This window comes from Salvelinus alpinus, chromosome 29 (genome assembly GCF_045679555.1).
Source record: "Salvelinus alpinus chromosome 29, SLU_Salpinus.1, whole genome shotgun sequence".
Classification (NCBI taxonomy): domain Eukaryota; kingdom Metazoa; phylum Chordata; class Actinopteri; order Salmoniformes; family Salmonidae; genus Salvelinus; species Salvelinus alpinus.
Genome location: NC_092114.1, coordinates 36,190,994 through 36,213,502, shown reverse-complemented (window position 1 = coordinate 36,213,502; position 22,509 = coordinate 36,190,994). Strand labels below are relative to the sequence as shown.

At 42.9% G+C, this 22,509-nt stretch overlaps 1 protein-coding gene across 5 annotated transcripts in view; it reads left to right on the top strand.

Annotated features, from left to right (window-relative positions):
- LOC139558608 (myocyte-specific enhancer factor 2D homolog) overlaps window positions 1–22,373 on the top strand; it is a 33,682-nt gene extending 11,309 nt beyond the window's left edge. Inside the window, exons 2-13 of one of the 5 annotated variants that reach the window (XM_071373832.1) lie at window positions 4,701–5,044; window positions 8,525–8,728; window positions 9,360–9,503; window positions 9,774–9,987; window positions 10,577–10,633; window positions 12,926–13,107; window positions 14,169–14,198; window positions 15,086–15,212; window positions 16,684–16,846; window positions 17,527–17,595; window positions 18,193–18,240; window positions 18,800–22,373. In XM_071373832.1, the coding sequence (XP_071229933.1) occupies window positions 4,991–5,044; window positions 8,525–8,728; window positions 9,360–9,503; window positions 9,774–9,987; window positions 10,577–10,633; window positions 12,926–13,107; window positions 14,169–14,198; window positions 15,086–15,212; window positions 16,684–16,846; window positions 17,527–17,595; window positions 18,193–18,240; window positions 18,800–19,247 (1,740 nt within the window). In that variant the 5' untranslated portion in view covers window positions 4,701–4,990 and the 3' untranslated portion in view covers window positions 19,248–22,373. The remainder of the gene's footprint in view (window positions 1–4,700; window positions 5,045–8,524; window positions 8,729–9,359; window positions 9,504–9,773; window positions 9,988–10,576; window positions 10,634–12,925; window positions 13,108–14,168; window positions 14,199–15,085; window positions 15,213–16,683; window positions 16,847–17,526; window positions 17,596–18,192; window positions 18,241–18,799) is intronic. The other 4 variants (XM_071373835.1, XM_071373833.1, XM_071373836.1 and 1 more) reach the window with 4 other exon arrangements.
- Window positions 22,374–22,509: the final 136 nt, after the last annotated feature.

Below are 22,509 nucleotides of genomic sequence, written 5' to 3'. Positions count from 1 at the left end.
TCAGTGTACATGTTGTACCCCAAGTATGCTGGCAAGCGCATCCTGTCTGGTGCAGAGATCAACAAGGCCTATGGTGTCATCACTACCGTGTCTCGCCACCTTGGCTTGGATGAGGGCAAGGTTCTTGGCAGTCTGGCGAAGTACACTTCCAAGCAAGGGCTTTGGGATGGAGATGCAATATGGCAGTCGTGCCAACATATCTCATCAGCCACCTGGTGGAAGGGACTTTGTGGAGCTGAGGCTCTTTCCCCTGTTGCCTCCATCATCCTCCAAATCCCACCAACATTAGCTGCCTCAGAGCGCAACTGGTCCTTGTTTGGGAACACACACCAAAGTACGCAACAGGCTGATCAATACAAGGGTTGAAAAATTGATGGCCATCTGGGCAAATTTGAGACTTTTTGAGCCTGACAACGAGCCATCCTCAAGGTTGGAAAGTGACAGTAAAGATGATGCTTCAGAGTCTGATGTTCAAGAGGTGGACATTGAGGAGGTCCAGGGAGAAGACATGGAAGACTGAGAGGAAGACAACCAAAGCTTTAGTTTTTCGACTATCATTTTATGTATGTTGAAAAAGTTTTGGGGAGATGCGATGGATCATTCAATATTCCCTTTTGTTGGTCAGTGAAATCATCCCATGTGAAGAGTGAACTCAACTAATGTTAAATTCGTAACTACATTTTAAACATTTTTTAAAATTTCCATTGGAATAATTTAATCATTTGCAATTTTCTACTTATGATAAGGTAAAATGTTTATGGTTCTGTCTCCATATGATATGGTAAATATATCAAATGCAAAAAACATCTATATTTTAAATGGTATTAATTAGCATTTATTCTCTATAATTCCCACGGAAAGGTTCCCCCTCTGAATATTCCCCAAAATGTGCAACCCTACCTATAGCGCAGGCGAATCATTTTTTTTTCTCTCAACCAGCTACAATTTGGCACAGTCTTGATTTTGGACAATTGGATGGAGAATATTTTTGTGTGGGGGAATTTGGGTTCCAAACTTCTGTAGTTTACTCTTTTTTTAATTATTATTATTTTTTTATTTTTTTTAGATTTTCTCCTATGGTAGACTGTTGGGGTTATGCACATCCACAATGTAATCACTGACCTCTCCAGCTGCTCTTTACAATTGTTCTGTAGAGAAAGGGGCAAGTGCAAAGAGGCTAAAACCATCCATTTCTTTCCTGGAAGAAAATATAAAAAATCTGGAAAAGACATTGGAATCAAGTACAGATCTAATTTTCAGGAGGAGGTAGAAAGCGAGTCGTAATGTCCTGGATTACCATGAATATGGTGATAGCTTTTTATGTACTATTTTTCTTGCCAAATTTAGACCGTAACTTGCATGCAGTTTACCTCGATGGAGTGTCACATTGTGCCATAGGGTTCTATCCAGATGAAGCACTCTTGACGCATATATAATGTTGTTAGATAATGGAAATGATCACAGGGAATGAACCCCCGGGTGGTCTTGGAGTTCATGTGCCTGTCATGGCCAGTGATGTCAGTCTGTAAACTACATACGCAAATCCCTGCTCTAACACAGTCTTAAATGGTACTTGCCGTCATAACATACGATTTACGTTTGTTTTCAGTCGTGATATTGGAATGGAGAGCTTTGGTGGCTTTGTCATTTCTGATATGCGGTTTGGGCGAATTAGTTGATGTTTAATTCACCTTTAATTTGTTGTGTTCACATGAATGTATTTTGCCCTGTATTTACAACTCAAGGCTATGTGCCTGTATTGCTTACGCATGGAACTTTTGCATGAACTCTTGAAATGGCAATCGTTTGCGAGCCCGCTTGTGCGATTTCCAAGCCCCAAAATAATTTTAGGGATCTCAGATTGTTCTGGCAATTCTAACATGCAAACGTCATTAGGAGGAAGAATGTTTGACATGCTTTTTACATTTGTATCACATTTTTTTTTAAATCATGATGACAGTGGCCATTTTAGGCTCTTTTTAGACCTATACATTACTCCTGTAAGACCCTGATCTAAGAACCGTACATGATCCAGACATCTTGGTGTCATTATACTCCTTTTATAGTGTGCTCTGAAATATGGAGTATGTCTTGATTCTGAAATACACATGTTCACATTAATTTATGCAACATAAATATTCATATCTCAAAACTACCATTTTTGATTTAGTAAATTTTAAAGACATTGTTTGGAACAAATACATTTCCAGACTGGGCTTTCTGCTAATGTAGGGCTGGAAATTGCCAGGGACCTCACAATACGATATTATCACGATAATTTGGTGCCGAAATGCGATTTGATCTTCCAAACATATTGTGCTTACCATATGTCTGCTACAGACGGACAAGAGCGAGCAATGAGAAACCAAGTTTTGGAAATGAAAGTGCTGAAAACAAATGTACTCCCTGTTTTAAAAGGAAGATGGCGAACACCGATTCAACCACAAAACCAGAGAGGTTTTCCAATGCCTTACAAAGAAGGGCACCTATTGGTAGATGGGTAAAACATTTAAAAAGCAGACATTGAATAACCTTTTTGAGCATGGTGAAGTTATTGAATTACTCTTTTGGATGGTGTATCAATACAGGGATTTCGCCATGAGGCCAATGGTGACATTAAATCAGTGATAGGAAAAAACTAAAGATGGATCAACATTGAAGTTACTCCACAATACTAACCTAAATGACCGTGAGAAGAAAAATATTCCAAAACATGCATCCTGTTTGCAACTAGGCACAAAGGTAAAACTGCAACAAAATTAACTTGATGTCCTGAATAGAAAGCGTTATGTTTGGGGCAAACACATCTCTGAGTACCACTCTTCATATTTTCAAGCATGGTGGTGGCTGCATCATGCTATAGGCATGCTTGTCATCGGCAAGGACTACTGAGTTATTTTTTAATTTTTTTAGGATGAAACAAAAAAACAAAACAGAATAGAATTAAGCACAGGCAAAATTCTAGACGAAAACCTGGTTCAGTCTGAACAGAAAGTGTGCTAACACCTGCTCCAGCATGTGAATATGGAGGTGGATGGCACAGACACAAATGTACTAAAGGACACAGGTGGGTTCTGACTGAGGCAGGGGTTACTATGGTCTGCACGAATTTACCTGGTTTCCTTTTTGTTATAGTGCAATTTACCTCCACATTGATCCTGGTGACCCCTTGTGTATGCAGGATTTCCCTCCAGCTGAGTATTAATTGTAATCAATGCACTTAGCATCTAGTGAAGCTGCAATACTGTACAACATATGGAATGAGATTGGAATAGAGATGCTTTCCCTTATGCTTCCGATCCCAACTTAGGGAGGGCAGTAGGCTATAGCCTGGGTTTGTATCAAGACCACTCATGAATTCATATAAGCCAAAACTCTGAAAATGTGTGGTTGGTACAAACAAGTTTTTGAACACAGTTTTATAAAGAGCTTATAAGGCCCTCTTGAGATGTGGGACTACTTACACCATTGTCTCATTTCCAGGAAAGTCCTATGAGAGGAATATGAGGATATAATTCATTTTTGTGGCCTCTTCATGCGTGTAATGAAAATGTATGCTGAACGGAAATGAAACCCTGCTGAATTAGTCAGCATATTGTGTGGACTATGGTGAAAAAATAGGACCAATGGCTTTGTCAGGAAGTGGCTGATGTTCGAGGACATGGCTAATTCCGGGCCTGATTAAATTCACTTGGCGAATAAAGGCGCTTCTGATATCTATTAGTCATTCAGTCCCATGTACAGTATCCAACTCTGAAATCACTTCAGAATGTTATGAAACTGTGAATGTGTCCACTACCGCTGTGATATTGCTTCACCCACCAATCTTAGGCCCCAAGGAACAAGGTTTGAGTTGACTCCAAAGAAGGAAATTGCCCATGTTGCTTCTTATCTTGTCAACTAACTTCAGCCTATGAAACATCATGCCACACGCTAATATGCTACATGCTAGCCCTAGCCACATACTTATCCTCTAACACGCTCACCTTGAAGTAAACAACCCCCCCCCCCGTCTTGTGTGAACACCGGTATTTTTAGATGCCTGTCGTAATCCTTCCGTCTCTCCCTCTGATGTCCTTGTGCATGGGAATTCCCCCTCCTGGGCAGCTAGCGCTTAGCACGCCAACCTGTTGTCATAGACTAGCCTCTATGAATAGGTGAGGGCTTTCGCTAATCGGTTGGAAGCACCAGCGGCGGTTAGCATGCCTTTCCTCAGTGTGGGATCACATCTGACCAGGGAGGAATGACAATAGCAGGGTGACGTCAGAGCCTTTCTGTCGTTGAGCTGCGGGGGGTGTGTGTGTTTACACTGTCTGATGGAGAAGCATAATAGCTGTTGGCACGGTGTGAAGGGGTGTGTGTACTCAGACAGGTCAGACAGTGTTACCTGGGCTATTGTCCTTGAGCCACATGTTTTGACCAACGACGTGTTTTTCTCTCGCATAACTCTGTCCACAGTACTTACGGATATGTTCACAGTAAAGTTGCAGTATTCAGAGCAAATCTTCTTTGCTGAATAAATCCAATTAATATATTAATAGCTTGGGGTTCGTTTTTTTCCCCTCCCAGTGTAGCGTAGACGACAGATTCTGGTTACATAGAAGAGACTATGTTGTTGTTGACTATGAAAACACATTATAATGGCTGTGTGTACATGAGGAATGTAGACGTAACTCTCTCTCTCTCTCTCTCTCTTCAAGGAGTGACATCGTCCTCACCACAGCAACGGTTGAGAAACTGGTGACCTTTGACCTGAGCGAACAATGAACTGAGGGCAACTCTCCACCAGCTCTACCAACGGCAGACCCTCTGCCCCGTCACCCCAGACCTGGGCAGAGGAGTGTGTGTGTGCGCAACTGCACGTGGTGTTTGTTTATGAGTCTGCCCGTACTCTAGAAAGAGCTAATAGGCTACACTCCCTCTCTCCTCGTCTGAGAGGAGGCACCTCTGACCCTTGACCCTGATTGACTGACCCCAACCAACCGGAAGCATGGGGAGGAAAAAGATTCAGATCCAACGGATCACCGACGAGAGGAACAGACAGGTGAGACTGAGAGATGTGTGGCCGTGTCTTCATAGTCTGGACCAGGGTCTTATTCAAGGGCCTTGAATATAGTCGACTCCTTATAAGATGGGCGAGAAAGATGTGTGGCCTTGTCTCTTTGAATACTGAAAAAAAGGCATCCTTCCTCCCAATCCAGGCGGGTCGATGTACAGTTGAAGTCGGAAGTTTACATACACTTAGGTTGGAGTCATTAAAACTCGTTTTTCAACCACTCCACAAATTTCTTGTTAACAAACTATAGTTTTAGTATAGTCAGTTAGGACATCTACTTTGTGCATGACACAAGTAATTTTTCCAACAATTGTTTACAGACAGATTATTTCACTTATAATTCACTATCATAATTCCAGTGGGTCAGAAGTTTACATACACTAAGTTGACTGTGCCTTTAAACAGCTTGGAAAAATCCAGAAAATGATGTCATGGCTTTGGAAGCTTCTGATAGGCTAATTGACATCATTTGAGTCAATTGGAGGTGTACCTGTGGATGTATTTCAAGGCATACCTTCAAATTCAGTGCCTCTTTGCGTGACATCATGGGAAAATCAAAATAAATCAGCCCAAAAAATTGTAGACCTCCTTGGGAGCAAATTCCAAATGCCTGAAGGTACCATGTTCATCTGTACAAACAATAGTACACAAACACCATGGGACCACGCAGCCGTCATACCGCTCAGGAAAGAGACTCGTTCTGTCTCCTAGAGATGAACGTACTTTGGTGCGAATAGTGCAAATCAATCCCAGAACAACAGCAAAGGACCTTGTGAAGATGCTGGAGGAAACCGGTACAAAAATATCTATATCCACAGTAAAACGAGTCCTATATCGACAACCTGAAAGGCCGCTCAGCAAGGAAGAAGCCACTGCTCCAAAACCGCCATAAAGCCAGACTACGGTTTGCAACTGCACATGGGGACAAAGATTGTACTTTTTGGCTTAATGTCCTCTGGTCTGATGAAACAAAAATAGAACTGTTTGGCCATAATGACCATCATTATGTTTGGAGAAAAAGGGGGATGCTTGCAAGCCAAAGAACACCATCCCAACCGTGAAGCACGGGGGTGGCAGCATCATGTTGTGGGGATGCTTTGCTGCAGGAGGGACTGGTGCACTTCACAAAATAGATGGCATCATGAGGAAGAAAAATTAAGTGGATATATTGAAGCAACATCTCAAGACATCAGTCAGGAAGTTAAAGCTTGGTCGCAAATTGGTCTTCCAAAAGGACAATGACCCCAAGCATACTTCCAAAGTTGTGGCAAAATGGCTTAAGGACAACAAAGTCAAGGTATTGGAGTGGCTATCACAAAGCCCTGACCTCAATCCTATAGAAAATTTGTGTGCAGAACTGAAAAAGCGTGTGCTAGTATAGAGGCCTACAAACCTGACTCAGTTACACCAGCTCTGTCAGGAGGAATGGGCCAACATTCTTATTGTCGGAAGCTTGTGGAAGGCCCAAGTGAAACAATTTAAAGGCAATGCTACCAAATACTAATTGGGTGTCTGTAATCTTCTGATCCATTGGGAATGTGATGAAAGAAATAAAAGCTGAAATAAATCATTCTCTCTACTATTATTCTGACATTTCACATTCTTAAAATAGAGTGGTGATCCTAACTGACCTAAGACAGGGAATTTCTACTAGGAATAAATGTCAGGAATTGTGAAAGACTGAGTTTAAATGTATTTGGCTAAGGTGTATGTAAACTTTTGACTTCAACTGTATGTGTTAGACCTCTAAGGCCCATTTGACACCATGGGCCAGATTCACTGAATGTTTGTACCGGTGCAAACTACACACCTGTTGAAATAAATGTACCCAAAAAGGTCAAACATAACTTTAAGCTTTTCTTCCTTCTCTTCAGCTAATGGTTTACAGTTTTAGCTTTTTTCCCCTCCTAAAAATAACAGGTGCAAATGTATATCTTTCCCTGTGTTAATGTGTTAGTGTCACTGCCCATTTAATGAACATCGTAGCAGTGTTGTAGTGTAATGTTACTGTTTTCTGGGTTTGTACAGTATAGTGTGTGCAGAGTGTATCTTTTAGTTTGTTTGAAGGTGTGCGTTTGACTTGACTGGAGCTCTCTGAGAGTGCATAGTGTTTCAGGCCGAGTAGGCACAGAGTTCAAACCGACATGGAGTCAATCAGGTCACACACAGCCCTGCGGACAGCTGCTCCAGATAAATCAGTCTGTCCACAGCAGCTGCAGGCCAGTGGACACAGTCATATCAGGGACAGAAGTTACTGATCTGTGCGCGTGTGTGTTTTCAAAGGGTGAATGTGTGTGTGGGGGTAGGTGTGTGTTGAGAAAGGTGAGTGTTTGCATACGTGTATGTTTGAAAGGGTAAAAGTGTGGGAGAGGGATTGTGTCTGTGCTACGGTCTTGGGAAATCTGTTACTGTCCGCTTCTTGTTCACTCACCACCCTCCTATTTGACTGATGTTGCGATATTCGATTCATTTATTAGTCATGAATGGTTAAATATTAAAATAATCTTCCTGGTTGTACATTGCAAAACGCAGAAAATACCCACAATACACAGAGGGTACATACAAAACATATTAGCATTGCACTTAAGGTACAATGCTATGGTCGGTTTATGATGTTGACTATTCCGTGACAATGTACCTCATTCACTATTCCTACTACAATAACAACTGTGATTGCCTCAGGTCATTCCGAAATGTACACACAACATGCAGGAGACATTGAAATCAAATCCATAATTGCTGACCAAAGGTTACGTATCACCACAGTAGCATTTCATAATAGCATATTACAAAAGCATAACCCCAGTAGATGATACACCCTTCCTTGTCCTCCATTGCTCTTCCGTGTGCGCACTTGCATGTGTGTTTTTGACGTAAAAGTGGGAAGATTCTCTATATCTGGGGGGGGTGTGGGGGGGGGTATTCTGAAGGAAGGATATTGATGTCCCTTATCAGTTTTCTCATCAATGCATCTCATTTGCATGTTCAGGGATCTGAGCAACAGGGGGAAGGAGAGTTGGGAAAGAGAAGGGCAAAGAGATGGAAGCTGAAGAGAATGGGGTTAGTTGCATGTGGGTCATGTTCATTAGGCACAAAACTGAATAAAACACTGAAATGGAAGGAGACGTTTTTCGTGGCACAATGTTTTGAAGCATTTTGCTACAGTGTGCCCTAATGAAAATGTCACTGAAGAACCAGACTGGCACCAATTCACTCCATTGCAGATAAAGGAAACTCACACTGCCGGTTCACTCAGATTTTTAACACTGTCGGCACTCGTTAATGACCTAAATTGACACTTTCTACAGATACCAACTCAAACTCATTTTCACTTTCCTCAACCTCTGCGATCTCTTCCCACCTCCCTCCATTATGTTTTGTAAATCCCTTTGTGACAATGCTGATGGGGGAAAAAGTGCTTGTATAAATAAATCGAATTGATTCATTCTCTATCCCCTCCCAATGCAGGTGACGTTCACCAAGAGAAAGTTTGGCCTGATGAAGAAGGCGTACGAGCTGAGCGTGCTGTGTGACTGTGAGATCGCCCTCATCATCTTCAACCACTCCAACAAACTGTTCCAGTACGCCAGCACCGACATGGACAAGGTGCTGCTCAAGTACACCGAGTACAACGAACCCCACGAGAGCCGGACCAACGCCGACATCATTGAGGTAAAGCAAACAGAAAGGGCCATCAGCCTCTGACCGTACCACTTTAGCTTGAGACTGCCTGGAATGCCAGGTGGGCAGGGTTTGCACTTTTGTGACTTTTCGATTGGTTCCACTGCGCCAGCCAAGCTCAATCACGCACAGTTAACTGTTTGAGCCCAGGTCTGCACAGAACAATGAACCTTATTGCAGCCAAAGTGTCGTCGCTTCTTTGTAGCCTCCAGTGTTGTAGAATACAAATAGCAGCTAGAGAGGGAATGGGAATGTTGTCTCAGAACTGATCTGATCTGTGTGTCTTCTTGCCAAGCCTGGAGGTCTGGAACTCTCTCACCTGTTTGGTGGGCATTTTTGAGGAAGTGCATCGGATGCTTAGCATTGTCACCGTTCGTTTTGTACTGTATACCCAACTCCTATTGTCATTTCGCAATGACAATGATCATATTTAGTTGGCTATACAGCACAACCGATCTGGAACCAGGCTATCGCACAAATGTACCTTGAAATTGTCCTCCCTCAGACGCATAATTCAACAATACAGCTCGACTGTACTTGTTCCTATTCAGCCAGACGGACCTTCAGCTCCCATCCTTTGTTCTCATCTCCCACCACTCTTTTTTTCATCCTGTCTTCACAGACGTTGCGAAAGAAAGGCTTCAATGGTTGCGAAAGTCCCGAGCCGGACGGAGAGGACTCCATAGACCAGAGCCCCCTGAACGACGACAAATACCGCAAGACCACCGAAGACCTAGACATCCTCTTCAAGCGCTACGGTGTCAGTGTAAGCATCTCCCCTTTTCCTCACCATCTCCCCCAATCTAAAACACCTTGCCCTTAGCGAGCCACTATCCCCTAGTATGGGTGATAGCACTGGGATAGGTCAAATAAGTGCACTGAATGGTGGTACAGAGGTTTGAGAAACACTGAACTATATGGTGGAAGCTCCACTTCACCTAGAGCAGTTTGATGCTGCTATTCTTCCATTGTCTGCTTATCAAGTCAAGAGACCTGAACCAATGTTGAAAAATGCTAACTATCAATTTTCTTTCAGTCCGCGGTCCCGCCCCCCACATTTTCCATGCCCGTCACCGTCCAGGCTTCTAATCAGAACACATTGCAATTCAGTAACTCTGGCAACGCCATGGTGACCACCTCCTACGTGACGTCGCCATCGCTGTCTGACAACCACCACCTGTCGCCCCAGCAACCGGCGCTCCAGAGAAACACCGTGTCTCCTGGGTTGCCACAGCGACCGGCCAGTGCAGGTGAGCGAAAGAGCGGGACGGCCTTCTACTGTGGCATCTGTGGGAAATGAGGTCATCTTTCCTCTCCACACAAACTCCAATTCAATGAATTGGAAACCTGTTTCAAATCAATGTTGTTTTGAAGCAATGAATCCAGACGACCTGGGATCAAACACACGTGTATTTGATTATTTAAATATTTACTTTCTGTGTATTTGAGTGTTTTCTAATAATGTGGCCAAAATCATCTATTTCTATTGGAATCATTTGAAACTATTTTGACATTTTATAAATAGCCTAGTATAAAATACTAATACTAAAATACTAATACTAATAATAATTTTTCCCAAATATATTATTTCAAACACTCCTAGGACCTGGGTTCAAATGCATGGGAATATATATATTTTATTTGAGTATTTTCAAATGCATGCCAATGCTTTCCAAGTGTTTTTCCAAATACATTCCAATATTCTACTACTTGTATTTTCAAACAATATACATCTGAATACTTATAATGTGTTAAAGTAATTGAAAAACATTTTAATTCAGTGTCCTGCTAGGAGTGTTCATATTTTCCTTGCTAAGCCAGTGTTTATCATTTCAACAGGTGCTATGCTCGGGGGAGACCTGAACAATTCAAATGGAGGATGCCCAAGTCCAGTCCGTGAGTAACCTTATGACGGACTACTCTACAATACCACTTCTACTGACAATACTACGCTCATTGACAGTCAATGTGTTAAGAAATCGATGTACTCATTGAAAAACGCATATTTAATCCAATATTTTAGTTGCTAGACAGAAAAATGTCTGCACTATGATTTGCTCGCACAGAGATTTGAGACGCTCAAATGACAGAACTTTTCCAAATGTCTCAATAAATATCAGCATATTAGAGATGTGGATGTTGTTTTTTTTCAAGAAAAGGGCCTGCTGAAAGAATGTGAAAGTAAGGGAAAGTGAAAAACATATTTTATGCTTGTCACATTGCCAAGAGCAATCATATACTCCATCCAGGGTCCAGTCCTTAGTAGTTCTTCTCCATCTCTTCCTCTATCTTCTCTGCCATTACTGTCCCATTATTACTGAGACTGCCCCGGATCATCTTGGAATGTCTCCATTGACGTCAGCTGGTGTCCTTAGCACTTGCCTGGATAGACACCAGATCAATGTGGGAGCCAGGCGAAGAGGGAGACCCAGAAGGTTCAGGTGTCAACCCTCCCTTGGGGAGAAATCAAATCTAGCCTCAGGCTTTTGGCGAGAGGGGAGGCCTGGTGTTAAGAAGGCTTGAAGCACGCAATCCAGAGATTATGGTGTAAAGACAATTTGTCATATGTCATCGTGTGACACGACAACATGTTTTTCTGTGTACTCTGTGTGTACTTTTTGCTGTGGAATGTACACATTTTCTCACAGCTCACGAGCAATGCAAGCTGACTACGGGCTGTTTTTTTTTCTTTTTCATTCAAAACATTTTCATTGAGTTGCGTGTTGGGAGCACATCAGGGGTGTCTGTTGTCCCACAACCAGCGGTGTAGTGCAGTTGGTAGTGTATTTTTTTTTTGTAGGTGTGGGAGCAAAAAGTATGACTGTATAATTTCTCAAAGTTTGTACTGACAGATGTAGCCTATTGAATATCATTATAGAATATGCAGAAAATGTATACTCCAATTGCAATGTCTGCCTATGCCTATTGTCTGAAGATTTTTTGTTGTTGTGTTTTACCCCATTTTTTCCCCCTCCCCAATTTTGATCTTGTCTCATCGCTGCAACTCCCAACAGACTCGGGAGGCGAAGGTTGAGTCATGGGTACTCTGAAACATGACCCGCCAAACCACTCTTCTTAACACCCAGCCGCATGAGCCAAGTAAAGCCCCCCCCGGCCAAACCTCCCCTAACCCGGACGACGCTGTGCCAATTGTGCGCCGCCCTGTGGGACTCCCGATCACGGCTGGTTGTGATACAGCCTGGATTGAAATGTTCTATTTTTAATACAAATAGGAAATCATCCCTGTCAATCATAAACGATAATTATTCACGTTTTACCGGTGAAATGTCCAAACTGCATCTGCATGCCAATCATTTGATTTTAATCAGTTTCATGGGAATATGCATTTGATCTTCTTGAATGACTGTTTCGTGAAAGAATTGGAGTAGATGGTGTTCAAACTATAAGCATTTCTTGTATTTTGTTTCAATTAAAGCATAGACTATATCCTACCTAGTGGCGTGCGCTGTTCAGTTTTGGGCGCATTAGAATTTTTTGGGGGACTATTCAGATTCAGTGAGCTAACCTTCCTAAAAGCTCATAAAATATGATTAAGTGTTTTTGGTGTAATGTAGGCTTACTATGCTATTATATTTGGTTTTACTATGTAAAATACTAATTAATCATTAGGCGTATGTGATCTTGCAAGACATACTCTTGGACAGTAGAGCGAGTTAGTTAATTGCGTCGTAGCCTACCTGAGCCCTATGTCCACAAACCGTTTTGAGGACAGACATTTTAGCAACCCTTTGGAGAGTCTTCTGGCAGCACTACAACCCTGCCCCATGAACATTTTCTCTGTCATAGTGGAGGCATTTTTATAATTGTGGAAGAAAGAAATACATTTTCCCCTGGCGTTTTCTTGGTGTATGCCAACACTAAATCTTTAAAAATTCTGCATCGTTCCGATTATCGCATTGCACGAAGAAAGACCTGTCCCAAGAAGGCAGCCCCCCTCCCTCATATAATTTCCTCTGTGACCACGTATAGTTGAAGGATAGATTAAAACATGGCTCTGTGCTGTATGTCATATAAGCTCCTTTCAGATCAGTGATGATGAAATAAAAGGACTATTAGCCTCTGAGGTTTCGTCTTCTAAATACACTAAGCAATTACTGCTGTGCCTAGGTGTTGATTTACCTGCATGGGTTTTGTCATTTATCTCGCTTCATTCCTTTCCCCCTCCAGCTAACGGATACGTCAGTGCCAGAGCCTCCCCGGGCCTCCTCTCTGTCTCCAATGGCAACAGCCTGGGGAAAGTAGTTCCGGCCAAGTCCCCGCCCCCGCCTCAGAGCCCACAGATGGTCAACAGCCGCAAGCCAGACCTCCGGGTAATCACCTCTCAGGGTGGGAAGAGCCTGATGCAGATGGTGAGCTCAACCACTAACCAAGTTCAATCAGAACCAGGCCATACCAGGTCTAACTGGGGTCAACCAGGCTTTACCAGACTAAATGGGACATGTCTGTGTTTTGTTGACTTTATATGCATCAAAATAATAATTGATGCGGGTTGTGACTATTCCCCTTCCACAAACTCGTTGACACTTATTATGCACATGGTCATCTCAGTTTCGTAGCAAGAGTGAAATCTAGTATGGACTTTGGAGTTGTTTTTTTTCTAGTTAAAGATTTTTATTTTAGATTTGTGCCTCCACCAAAACCACCAGATTGCCGAAAAACAACCTGTGCCACCTAGAGTAAGCAAAGGTTCTAAAAAATATATTATATCATACACTATAATATCAGTAATATACACTGATTGTACAAAACATTAGGGACACCTTCCTAATATTGAGTTGCACCACCTTCTGCCCTCAGAACAGCCTCAATTCACCGGGGCAAGGACTCTACAAGGTGTTGAAAGCGTTCCACAGGGATGCTGGCCCATGTTGACTTCAATGATTCCCACTGTTGAGTCAAGTTGGCTGGATGTCCTTTGGGTGGTGGACCATTCTTGATACACATGGGAAACTGTTAAGCGTGAAAACCCCAGCAGCGTTGCAATTCTTGACACACTCAAACCGGTGTGCCTGCCACCCACTACCATACCTCGGCACTTAAATCTTTTGTCTTGCCCATTCACCCTCTGAATGGCACACATTACACGATCCATGTCTCAATTGTTTTAAAGCTTAAAAATCCTTCTTTAACCTGTCTCCTCCCCTTCATCGACGCTGATTGAAGTGGATTTAACAGGTGACATTGATAAGGGATCATAACTTTCACCTGGTCAGTCTGTCATGGAAAGAGCAGGTGTTCCTATGTTTTGTACACTCAGTGTAGTATCGTTGACAAACAGGACCTTCTCTCTGTTCACGGTCTTCTGTCCAGCATGACCTTTAGTCAACGGTCGGTCGAGACTAGAGATTCATGTGTTTGGGTTCAGAGAAAGGTCAGTGGCGTAATTATTTCCGCTCCCGCCCCTTTGCAGACAGATGATGAGCTGGAGATGGTGAACGAGGTGAATTTTTTAATATATTTTTTCTCTCTCCTGTCACTCGCATGTGTCGATGACTGTTGACCTTCCCCTTACATTCACATGGTCACAAGTGTGCAATGCAACGCTCATGAGTGTGTCATTTAAGGGCAAAGTATAGATAGTCTCTTTGGCTATGGTCCAGTGGTATGGTCATGAGTTTATAGTCGCCACTGGAATGCATGTGATTTTAGGGTTGTAGTTGTGTGACTCCAGCATGACTGCATATAGTCCTACAACTATGATCAGATGCTGTATTTAAGGTGAAAAATAAAGATTCTTTCAAGCTACGCTAGCATCTATCAGTGGGAATGTTAGCAGCAACTTTGGGCAACGTTTGCCACATACTCCGCTTGGATCATTTTCATCGTTTGTCGGCCCATTTTCTTCCATCAACGCTGACACTGTTGGGCAGCATGATGGGTGTCATTTCACTTGGCAGTTTGTTGCCACCACCAACTTGCAGCACATTCCCTGTCCATCTGGAAACTGCATGGGGTTACCCAAACAATGAATGGCATGCATTTAAAGGGATAATTCACTTTTTGAAGTAAGTTATTCATTTTAAAATGTGAACTATACCTTTAAGGCTCGCTCACATTCACCTGGCAATGCCACCACCACTATTGTGTGTGTGATGCATGATATCACAAGATGTCTCCCGACAACACCTCCACCTAATACGAGATACATTTTGAAAGGCTTAGCTTGTCATGAATCCAACCGTATCAACAATTGACATTCGATCATGTCAGAAGTTTCATTCATTGAATACACAGGTTTTAAACATGTTGCTCATTTCTGTCAAACACCAAGGTTTAAATTCTTTGTTTATTTGGTCTAACATTTTCCATAATTTCCTTTCTTCCCAGAATGCCCAGCGTTTGGCCGGCGCACAAATGGCCCAGGCGCTCACCACGCCGGTGGTCTCCGTGACAACGCCCAGCCTCCTGGCGCAGGGGCTGCCCTTCTCCGCCATGCCAACAGCTTACAACACAGGTTACCTGAAGCATGAGCAGATTGCCACAAAAGCTTATACACTGAACAAAAATATAAGCGCAACATGTAAAGTGTTAGTCCCATGTTTCATGAGCTGAAATAAAAGATCCCAGAAATGTTTCATACGCACAAAAATATTATTTCTCAAATGTTTTTTACATCCCTGTTAGTGAGCATTTCTCTTTTGCCAAGATAATCCATCCACCTTACAGGTGTGGCATATTAAGAAGCTGATTAAACGACATGATCATTACACAGGTGCACCTTGTGCTTGGGGCAATAAAAGGCCACTCTAAAATGTTCAGTTTTGTCACACAGCACAATGCCACAGATGTCTCAAGTTTTGAGGGAGTGTGCATTTGGCATGCTGACTGCAGGAATGTCCACCAGAGCTGTTGCCAGATAATTCAATGTTAATTTCTCTACCATAAGCTGCCTCAAGTTGTTTTAGAGAATTTGGCAGTATGTTCAACCGGCACACCACGCCATATGGCGTCGTGTGGGTGAGCGGTTTGCTGATGTCATCGTTGTGAACAGGGTGCTTCATGGTGGGGTTATGGTTACGGGCAGGCATCTGGACAACGAACACAATAGCATTTTATCGATGGCAATTTGAATGCACAGAGATACCGTGACGAGAACCTGAGGCCCATTGTCATGCCATTCATCCTCTGCCATCACCTCATGTTTCAGCGTGATAATGCACATCCCCATGTCGGAAGGATCTATACACAATTCCTGGAAGCTGAAAATGTCCCAGTTCTTCCATGGCCTGCTTACTTACCAGACATGTCACCCATTGAGCATGTTTGGGATGCTCTGGATCAACGTGTACGACAGTGTGTTCGAGTTTCCGCTAATGTCCAGCAACTTCGCACAGCCATTAAAGAGTGGGACAACGTTCCACAGGCCACAATCTACAGCCTGATCAACTCTATGCAAAGGAGATGTCATGCTGCATGAGGCAAATGGTGGTCACACCAGATACTGACTGGTTTTCTGATCCACGCCCCTACCTTTTTAAAAAAGTTATCTGTGACCAACTGATGCATATCAATATTCCCAGTCATGTAAAATCCATATGGTAGGGCCTAATAACTTATTTATATTGACTGATCCTTTATATGAACTGAACTGTAAAATCTCTGAAATTGTTGTATGTTGCGTTTCATATTCTTGTCCAATAGACATGCTTGCATTGTGTATATATTGCACAGACACTAGTTCAGGATTGCACAACTCTGGCCTTCGAGTTCTGCAGTCCTTCTGGTTTTCATTTCTCCCTCACACCAAAATCAGTAGTTTCAGAGTGGCGGAGTAACAAACAGTGAGTAACAAACAGCTGCAAAATGCACCATAGCTGCAGTAGTGTGTACAGAGTTCCTATATAGATTGATTCATTTCAACATTACAGCACATAAAAGGAAATGAATGTGGATGAACCATTTTCCCTCTCTTTCGCCTCCCTCAGAATACCAGCTGACGAGCGCTGACATCACCGCTCTCCACGCCCTGGCGTCACCAGGCGGCCTGCTGCAAGGCAACGTGTCGTGGCAACAGCAACCGTCTTTATCCCAGCAGCAACAGCAGCAGCAACAGCAACAACTTAGTCTGGCGTCGCTTAGCAACTTGGTGTAAGTCCATCCTTGCATTGTCACGTCACAAAGCAACCATGAAGCCCTCCTCCATTCTCTACAAACCAATTGATGACTGTCGACCTGTCCATCAAAACACTATGCGACTGGCCATTCCTGTCATGTAGCATAGTGTCCCCATGTCATTTGTAGCTGCAAGCAATTCACATTCTTTAGATGGGGTCTGTGAATTGGTGTCACTGACATATGCCACCCCAGATCCTTTTCTTCTTGAAGCACCATCGTTTTTTTTAGGGATGCGACTTAATACAGGATTTGTTTTAAAGTTTATATACTGATAAAATACCTCATTATCTTAGGTCAGATGCCAGGTATTATTTTCCTCACACAGGGCACCAATAAGGGCGGTCGTATTATGCTGCGTTGTGGCTCCACACTCAGCTTTATGATGGCAGCACACAGGATAGCGTAGTTGCTTAGAACCTCCAAAGCTGCTAACAGGCGGGTCTTCAAGGCCTGAAGGAGAAAAGTCACTGTTTTGTCCCGAACAGGAGAGGTCAAAATGGATCCCACTGCTAGCACCAATACCTCCCCCCAGCCCAGCCAAATCCTCCGGTGGTCAATTGACCCAAGTAGTAGAGGTCAAAATGGCCACCATGCACACACACTCAGCCTCAGTAGCCTGTGTGACTGAGTGTGTTCTCTCCTCTTGTCCACAGCATGTGGGGCATGGACAAACAGAGCGGGGACCTGTCTAGCCAGATCTCCAGTCTGGCATCTAATCTGAGGTGAATGTCTTTGCTGAGGTGTCACGTGTACCTTCGGGTGGATGGGGACTGTTCTCTATTCCATGTTTTCCTTCCTTAAGAACACAGACCCTTTTTCAGAACAATTTTATTTAGGACAATGCCAAATACATTTACAAACGTAAGCAAAGTCTTTTATTATAAAGGGAGAGAGGTGTCTTTTCCAGATGGTGACATATTAGCATTAACCACAGGGGGACACAAAGGCTTGCACTAACATTGAATCGATTGAATCAGGCAACGGACTGTCCAGAGACCACTTATGAAAACCATGAAATATTATTTACCGCTCCTGAAAATGTGATGGTCACAGCTCTTATTTTTTTTAATGCTTCTTCTATATTGGAAGAAATGGGATTGGGCACAACTTCAATCTATTTATGATCTATCTATCCTTAACATATACATATTTCCATTAATGTATTATTATATCCATCTATTTTTGTTTGCATTGCTGTATAGATGGATCGGTAGATTGATGAATACTAATATACCCCTTCATTTACACCTTTCACATACATAGCTACATACTCTGTCATTTTCTTTTGCAAGTGCTCCAATGTTTCTTTCTCCCCACAGCGCCTCGCAGTCCAACCTCCTCTTGGGTAGAGATGAGTGGTTGGGCCGGTACTGTATTTCTCCGTACTATGTCATGTCTGTGCGCTTTTGGCTGCCCCGGCATGTCAATTCTGTGGTGGTGATTTACACCTTACCAAAGTTCCCAGGTTTTTCAAAAATTCCGGAACCGGGAATCCTCCAACTGGGATTTTTGAAAAACCCAGTTTCTGGATTGTTTTTCCTTAGCCGCCATGATCTCTTGCCAAATCACTCCTTCATACACAGACAATTTCATGCTTTTCTAATGCTGTTGGCCTGTTTTGTATGGGTTTTGGGAGCTTGAGGGTTACTTTTACTTGTCAATTGCTTGGAATGGATTTGATCATCAATTCAAATGGTGTTGCTACTACTATGCCTTGTTGGTGCTCTCTTGTGATTAGGGGTTCCCTCCAAAACTTCACATCAGAAACCTGTCACTATGCTTGTATTGCAATATATTGTAATTGTCAAGTGAAACTCACCCGTCCTGTTTTCCTTCTCTTTCTCTTAATTTCCATCTCTGTGCTTAATCTTTGTCCATCTTTCCCCTCCCCTCTCCTGTACTTATCACTCCCTCTCTGACGCTCAGGCCGGTGGGGCACATACCTCAGGGCACCATGCTGACTGTCAACACCAACTCCAACATGAGCATCAAGTCTGAGCCCATCTCGCCTGGCCGAGACCGCCGCTCCCCGTGCCCCCCGCCGTCCTCCTCCGGGGGGGGCGTCCAGGCGGCCGCGCCCCCGCCACAATACCCTGGTTCCCTGCTGTGCCTGGAGCCCCCAACCGGCCGTTCCCCCGCCGATAGCCTCAGCAGCAACGGCAGCTCCTACGAGGGCAACGACCGCGACGACCCTGCGGCAGGCGGCAGAGGAGGAGGAGGCATTGGCGGAAGTGCAGCGGGCAACATGGGCAACCCTGGCCGTTCCCTGCCCCCCGAATTCAGCCCCTCGGTGGAGCTCCTGCGGGCCCAGAATGAGGCGGAGCAGGAGGGAGCCAACATAAAACGCATGAGACTCGACGCGTGGGTCACATAGAGGCCATGGCGCCAACATCATCGACCCCTGAAGCACCACAAACACAGAACACCCCCCCGCCGCCACCTGCCATTTGCCACCCCCACACAACCCCCTCTTCCCTGCCTCCATCCAAAGAATTTACCTCCACCTACCCAGCTCCCCAGGACTCAAAGCAGAGACAGAAATGTATGGGCTTGTGCTCCACCTGAGGGGAGGATGCTATAGTGTGCTGTTGGATTTTGTATTGGGCCGCGCAGTGAATATGGGGGCTCAAAGAATCTCGATGCTGTCCCGCTCAAATTGAGTTTGTGTGTTTTGTGGGAATTAACACTTGCGCTATCAGGATGATAAGATAATGGATGGATTTAAAATAGAACATATTCTCCTAAATGTTTTGACTGCTCATTGCTGTTTATACAAGACGTAAAAGTGAATCTAGAGACGTTAGTCGACACGTCACGTATTTTAATTTGAGCACGACTATCGTTAACAGTACGACGGAAGGCTTTTGCTGTGTTTGCTTGACACAAGTGCTAGTTTTCACCGTGGGACTTTCTGCCCTGTTGACTCTTCAGTTCTGTTGTTAGATATAATTAGCACTGTCTGCTTCAGAAAGCACCCCTTCAAAATGCACTTTGGGAATGACTGTTTTGACGAGCGCTGCTTGCAAAGATTGCTGGCTCAGCTTCATCAGTGGCACTGAGCGAAGAGACCCCAGACGGGCAAACAGGATGTCCGGTCGGTCAGGGATACACAGGAATGGATCCCGCCGCTGCCACCAATTTCCAACACCCCAGCCAAAGCCTCAGGTGGCACTCTGTGGTCAACTGGCACTGTCAGCCAAGGCCAAATCGAGCATCTTGCCAGAGTGCCGATATCAACCTCTTTTCCTAAATGCCAAATGCCTCAGACGCAGTACAGGGACACTGAAGAATATTGTTCAGTTATTATGACTGACCACCTCCATGAAACAGTAAAGAAAACACTGACTTTGATTCTGCTCTCAATATCTCTATGCTCAGATGTATGTTGTGTCGTCACCTGTGTTTCCTTTCTGATTCTGAAGGAATTTTTGCAATCTTTGTTGCACCAGAATTTAGGCTAGATTCTGAGATGTGTGTCACAGGACTTCTTAAGGCTCATTCTACTAGTAGAAGACCCCAATGCAATGCATATTTAAAGTTTGTTTTTGGACTTCTGGTTGCTCTCTTTTAAGGAAGTATTTGGTCTTGGCATTTTGGACACATTCATAAAGGTTAGAACTGTTGAACTGTAGTTTTGGGGAATTAAGAGTAAGACTTTGTATACAATCACCCATTATACAAAAGCATTTTGATGTTCCCTTAGCTTTCTGCAGCTCTTTGCAATGTTTCAAAAGAGCTGTTTCAGCAGAATGGAAAAATACATATTCTATATTTCTATAGCTTCAGTTGGCAGCAAAGCAGTAGGCTTTTCAATACAGATGTGTGTACATATGAATATATTTGCATAGACTTCGCTAGGTATCCCTAAAACAAGCAATGTGTTCATTCTCAGTGGATCTGTTTGCATATGAGTGTGATTGTGATATGTTTCGAGCTACGATGCAGGAGTCCTGCCGCAGTAGCCGAGAAGTTTGTTTCAGTAACCTATATAATGCTAGTGTTGATGGTGTGCACTTTCTGTCTCACTCTTGAGGCCTGCTTGGCTGCGGCGTCAACATGTCCTTTGGCCTCACGCTCTGAACCCAATCCCCAATAATCAAAGTCAAGTGATAGACCACTATAACAAATTATAGAAATAAAATGGATTGTACTATTAAACTAGTACAATTGCATTGAATCATGGTATTTTGTCTTAAAAGGATCAGACTTCGTAAACTACAGTATACACTGTTAGGCTGAGCGAAAACGAATGCTACTTTATTTAAAGTAATTTGCCAATTTTTGAAATCACATTTTAATCATTCATATGAAATCATGTTTTCAAATGCTTCACACTCTGCCGTGAGCTACGTCTAATGGAGTTGTCCTATTTAACACAATGTAAGAAGGCGGTGTTGATTTCTATAAATGTATCTACTGTACATTATGCAACACAGATTTAGTTTCATTGCCTGCTCAGAGTATCCCAGGGTTCAGTGCGTATGGCTGGCACCAGTGACCTTTCTAGTGGGGTGCAACGTTGCAGATAGAAATGTAATGTCTAGAACAGACATCCATGCCCAATTCTTTATGACAAAGGGTTTTCTTTTCTACACGCTACATTTCTATCTGAACTTTTGTGTAGTCAGGCCCACCTCAGTCTGAGGGAGAGGTCCCTCTGGTTTGAGACATTTGACACCACACTGATTTGGTTTTAATACCCTGACACTTGCAGGCCACTCATGTACAAAAGGTTCTCTGTCCAATCTAGCAATGTAGTCTGAAGACAATCTATAATGTTAAATGAAAAACCTGCACCCTTTTTTTCTTGTGTAAAATGTTTTCTAGATCTTACTATTTTTCAAGTGTTTATTTGTGCTGGTGACAGTTCCATTGTCTTTTATTAATATTCTATTATTATGGAGCTTATATTTTTTTGGTATTTTGTGTAGGATATTCAACCTTTTATTTAATCGACCTTATATACATAAGTGAAACTGGCTTCCTTTCTTGAAACTGGCTAAAATTGCACAATCAGTTATTGTGACAGCAAATGCAATGAAGGAAAATACCAGTTAAATGCTGCAATATTGATTAAGATATGAACATTTATTTATGTGCGGGGGGGGGGGGGGACTGTAATTAGCAATTAACCGAATTTGGAAATGTAAATGCCTGGGATTATACAAAACAAATAATTGCTCGTTACATTTTTAAAAAATCACAATGCATCACAAATGAGTAAGAAAACCTCGTAAAAAATGTAGCGTAAGAAAAACAAATGATAGCTAATATATTGTGCTCGGTTAGTCTGCTTTGGGTTTTCGTTGTAAAGGTTATTTTTGTTTTTGAGAACGATATACATTTTGTGTATATTTTCATATACAATGTATGCACTGATGTTATTAAAATTCTATACCGCTTTTACAAAAGTGTTTGTTGTACCAAAGTATCCAAGTCCCTTAACCTTTTTGCGTATGTTTTACCGTATTTTATATATTAAATAGACAAATTGAGTGAAGGGATCTTGTCATCTTTTGAGCTGGCTGTCAATCCTCATTTCATCCCTTGGCTTCATGATGTCATGACACAACTCAGGAATATTAGGTGCTTTGAGAAACATCATTCCATTATGAGTGTAAACATATTGAACGACA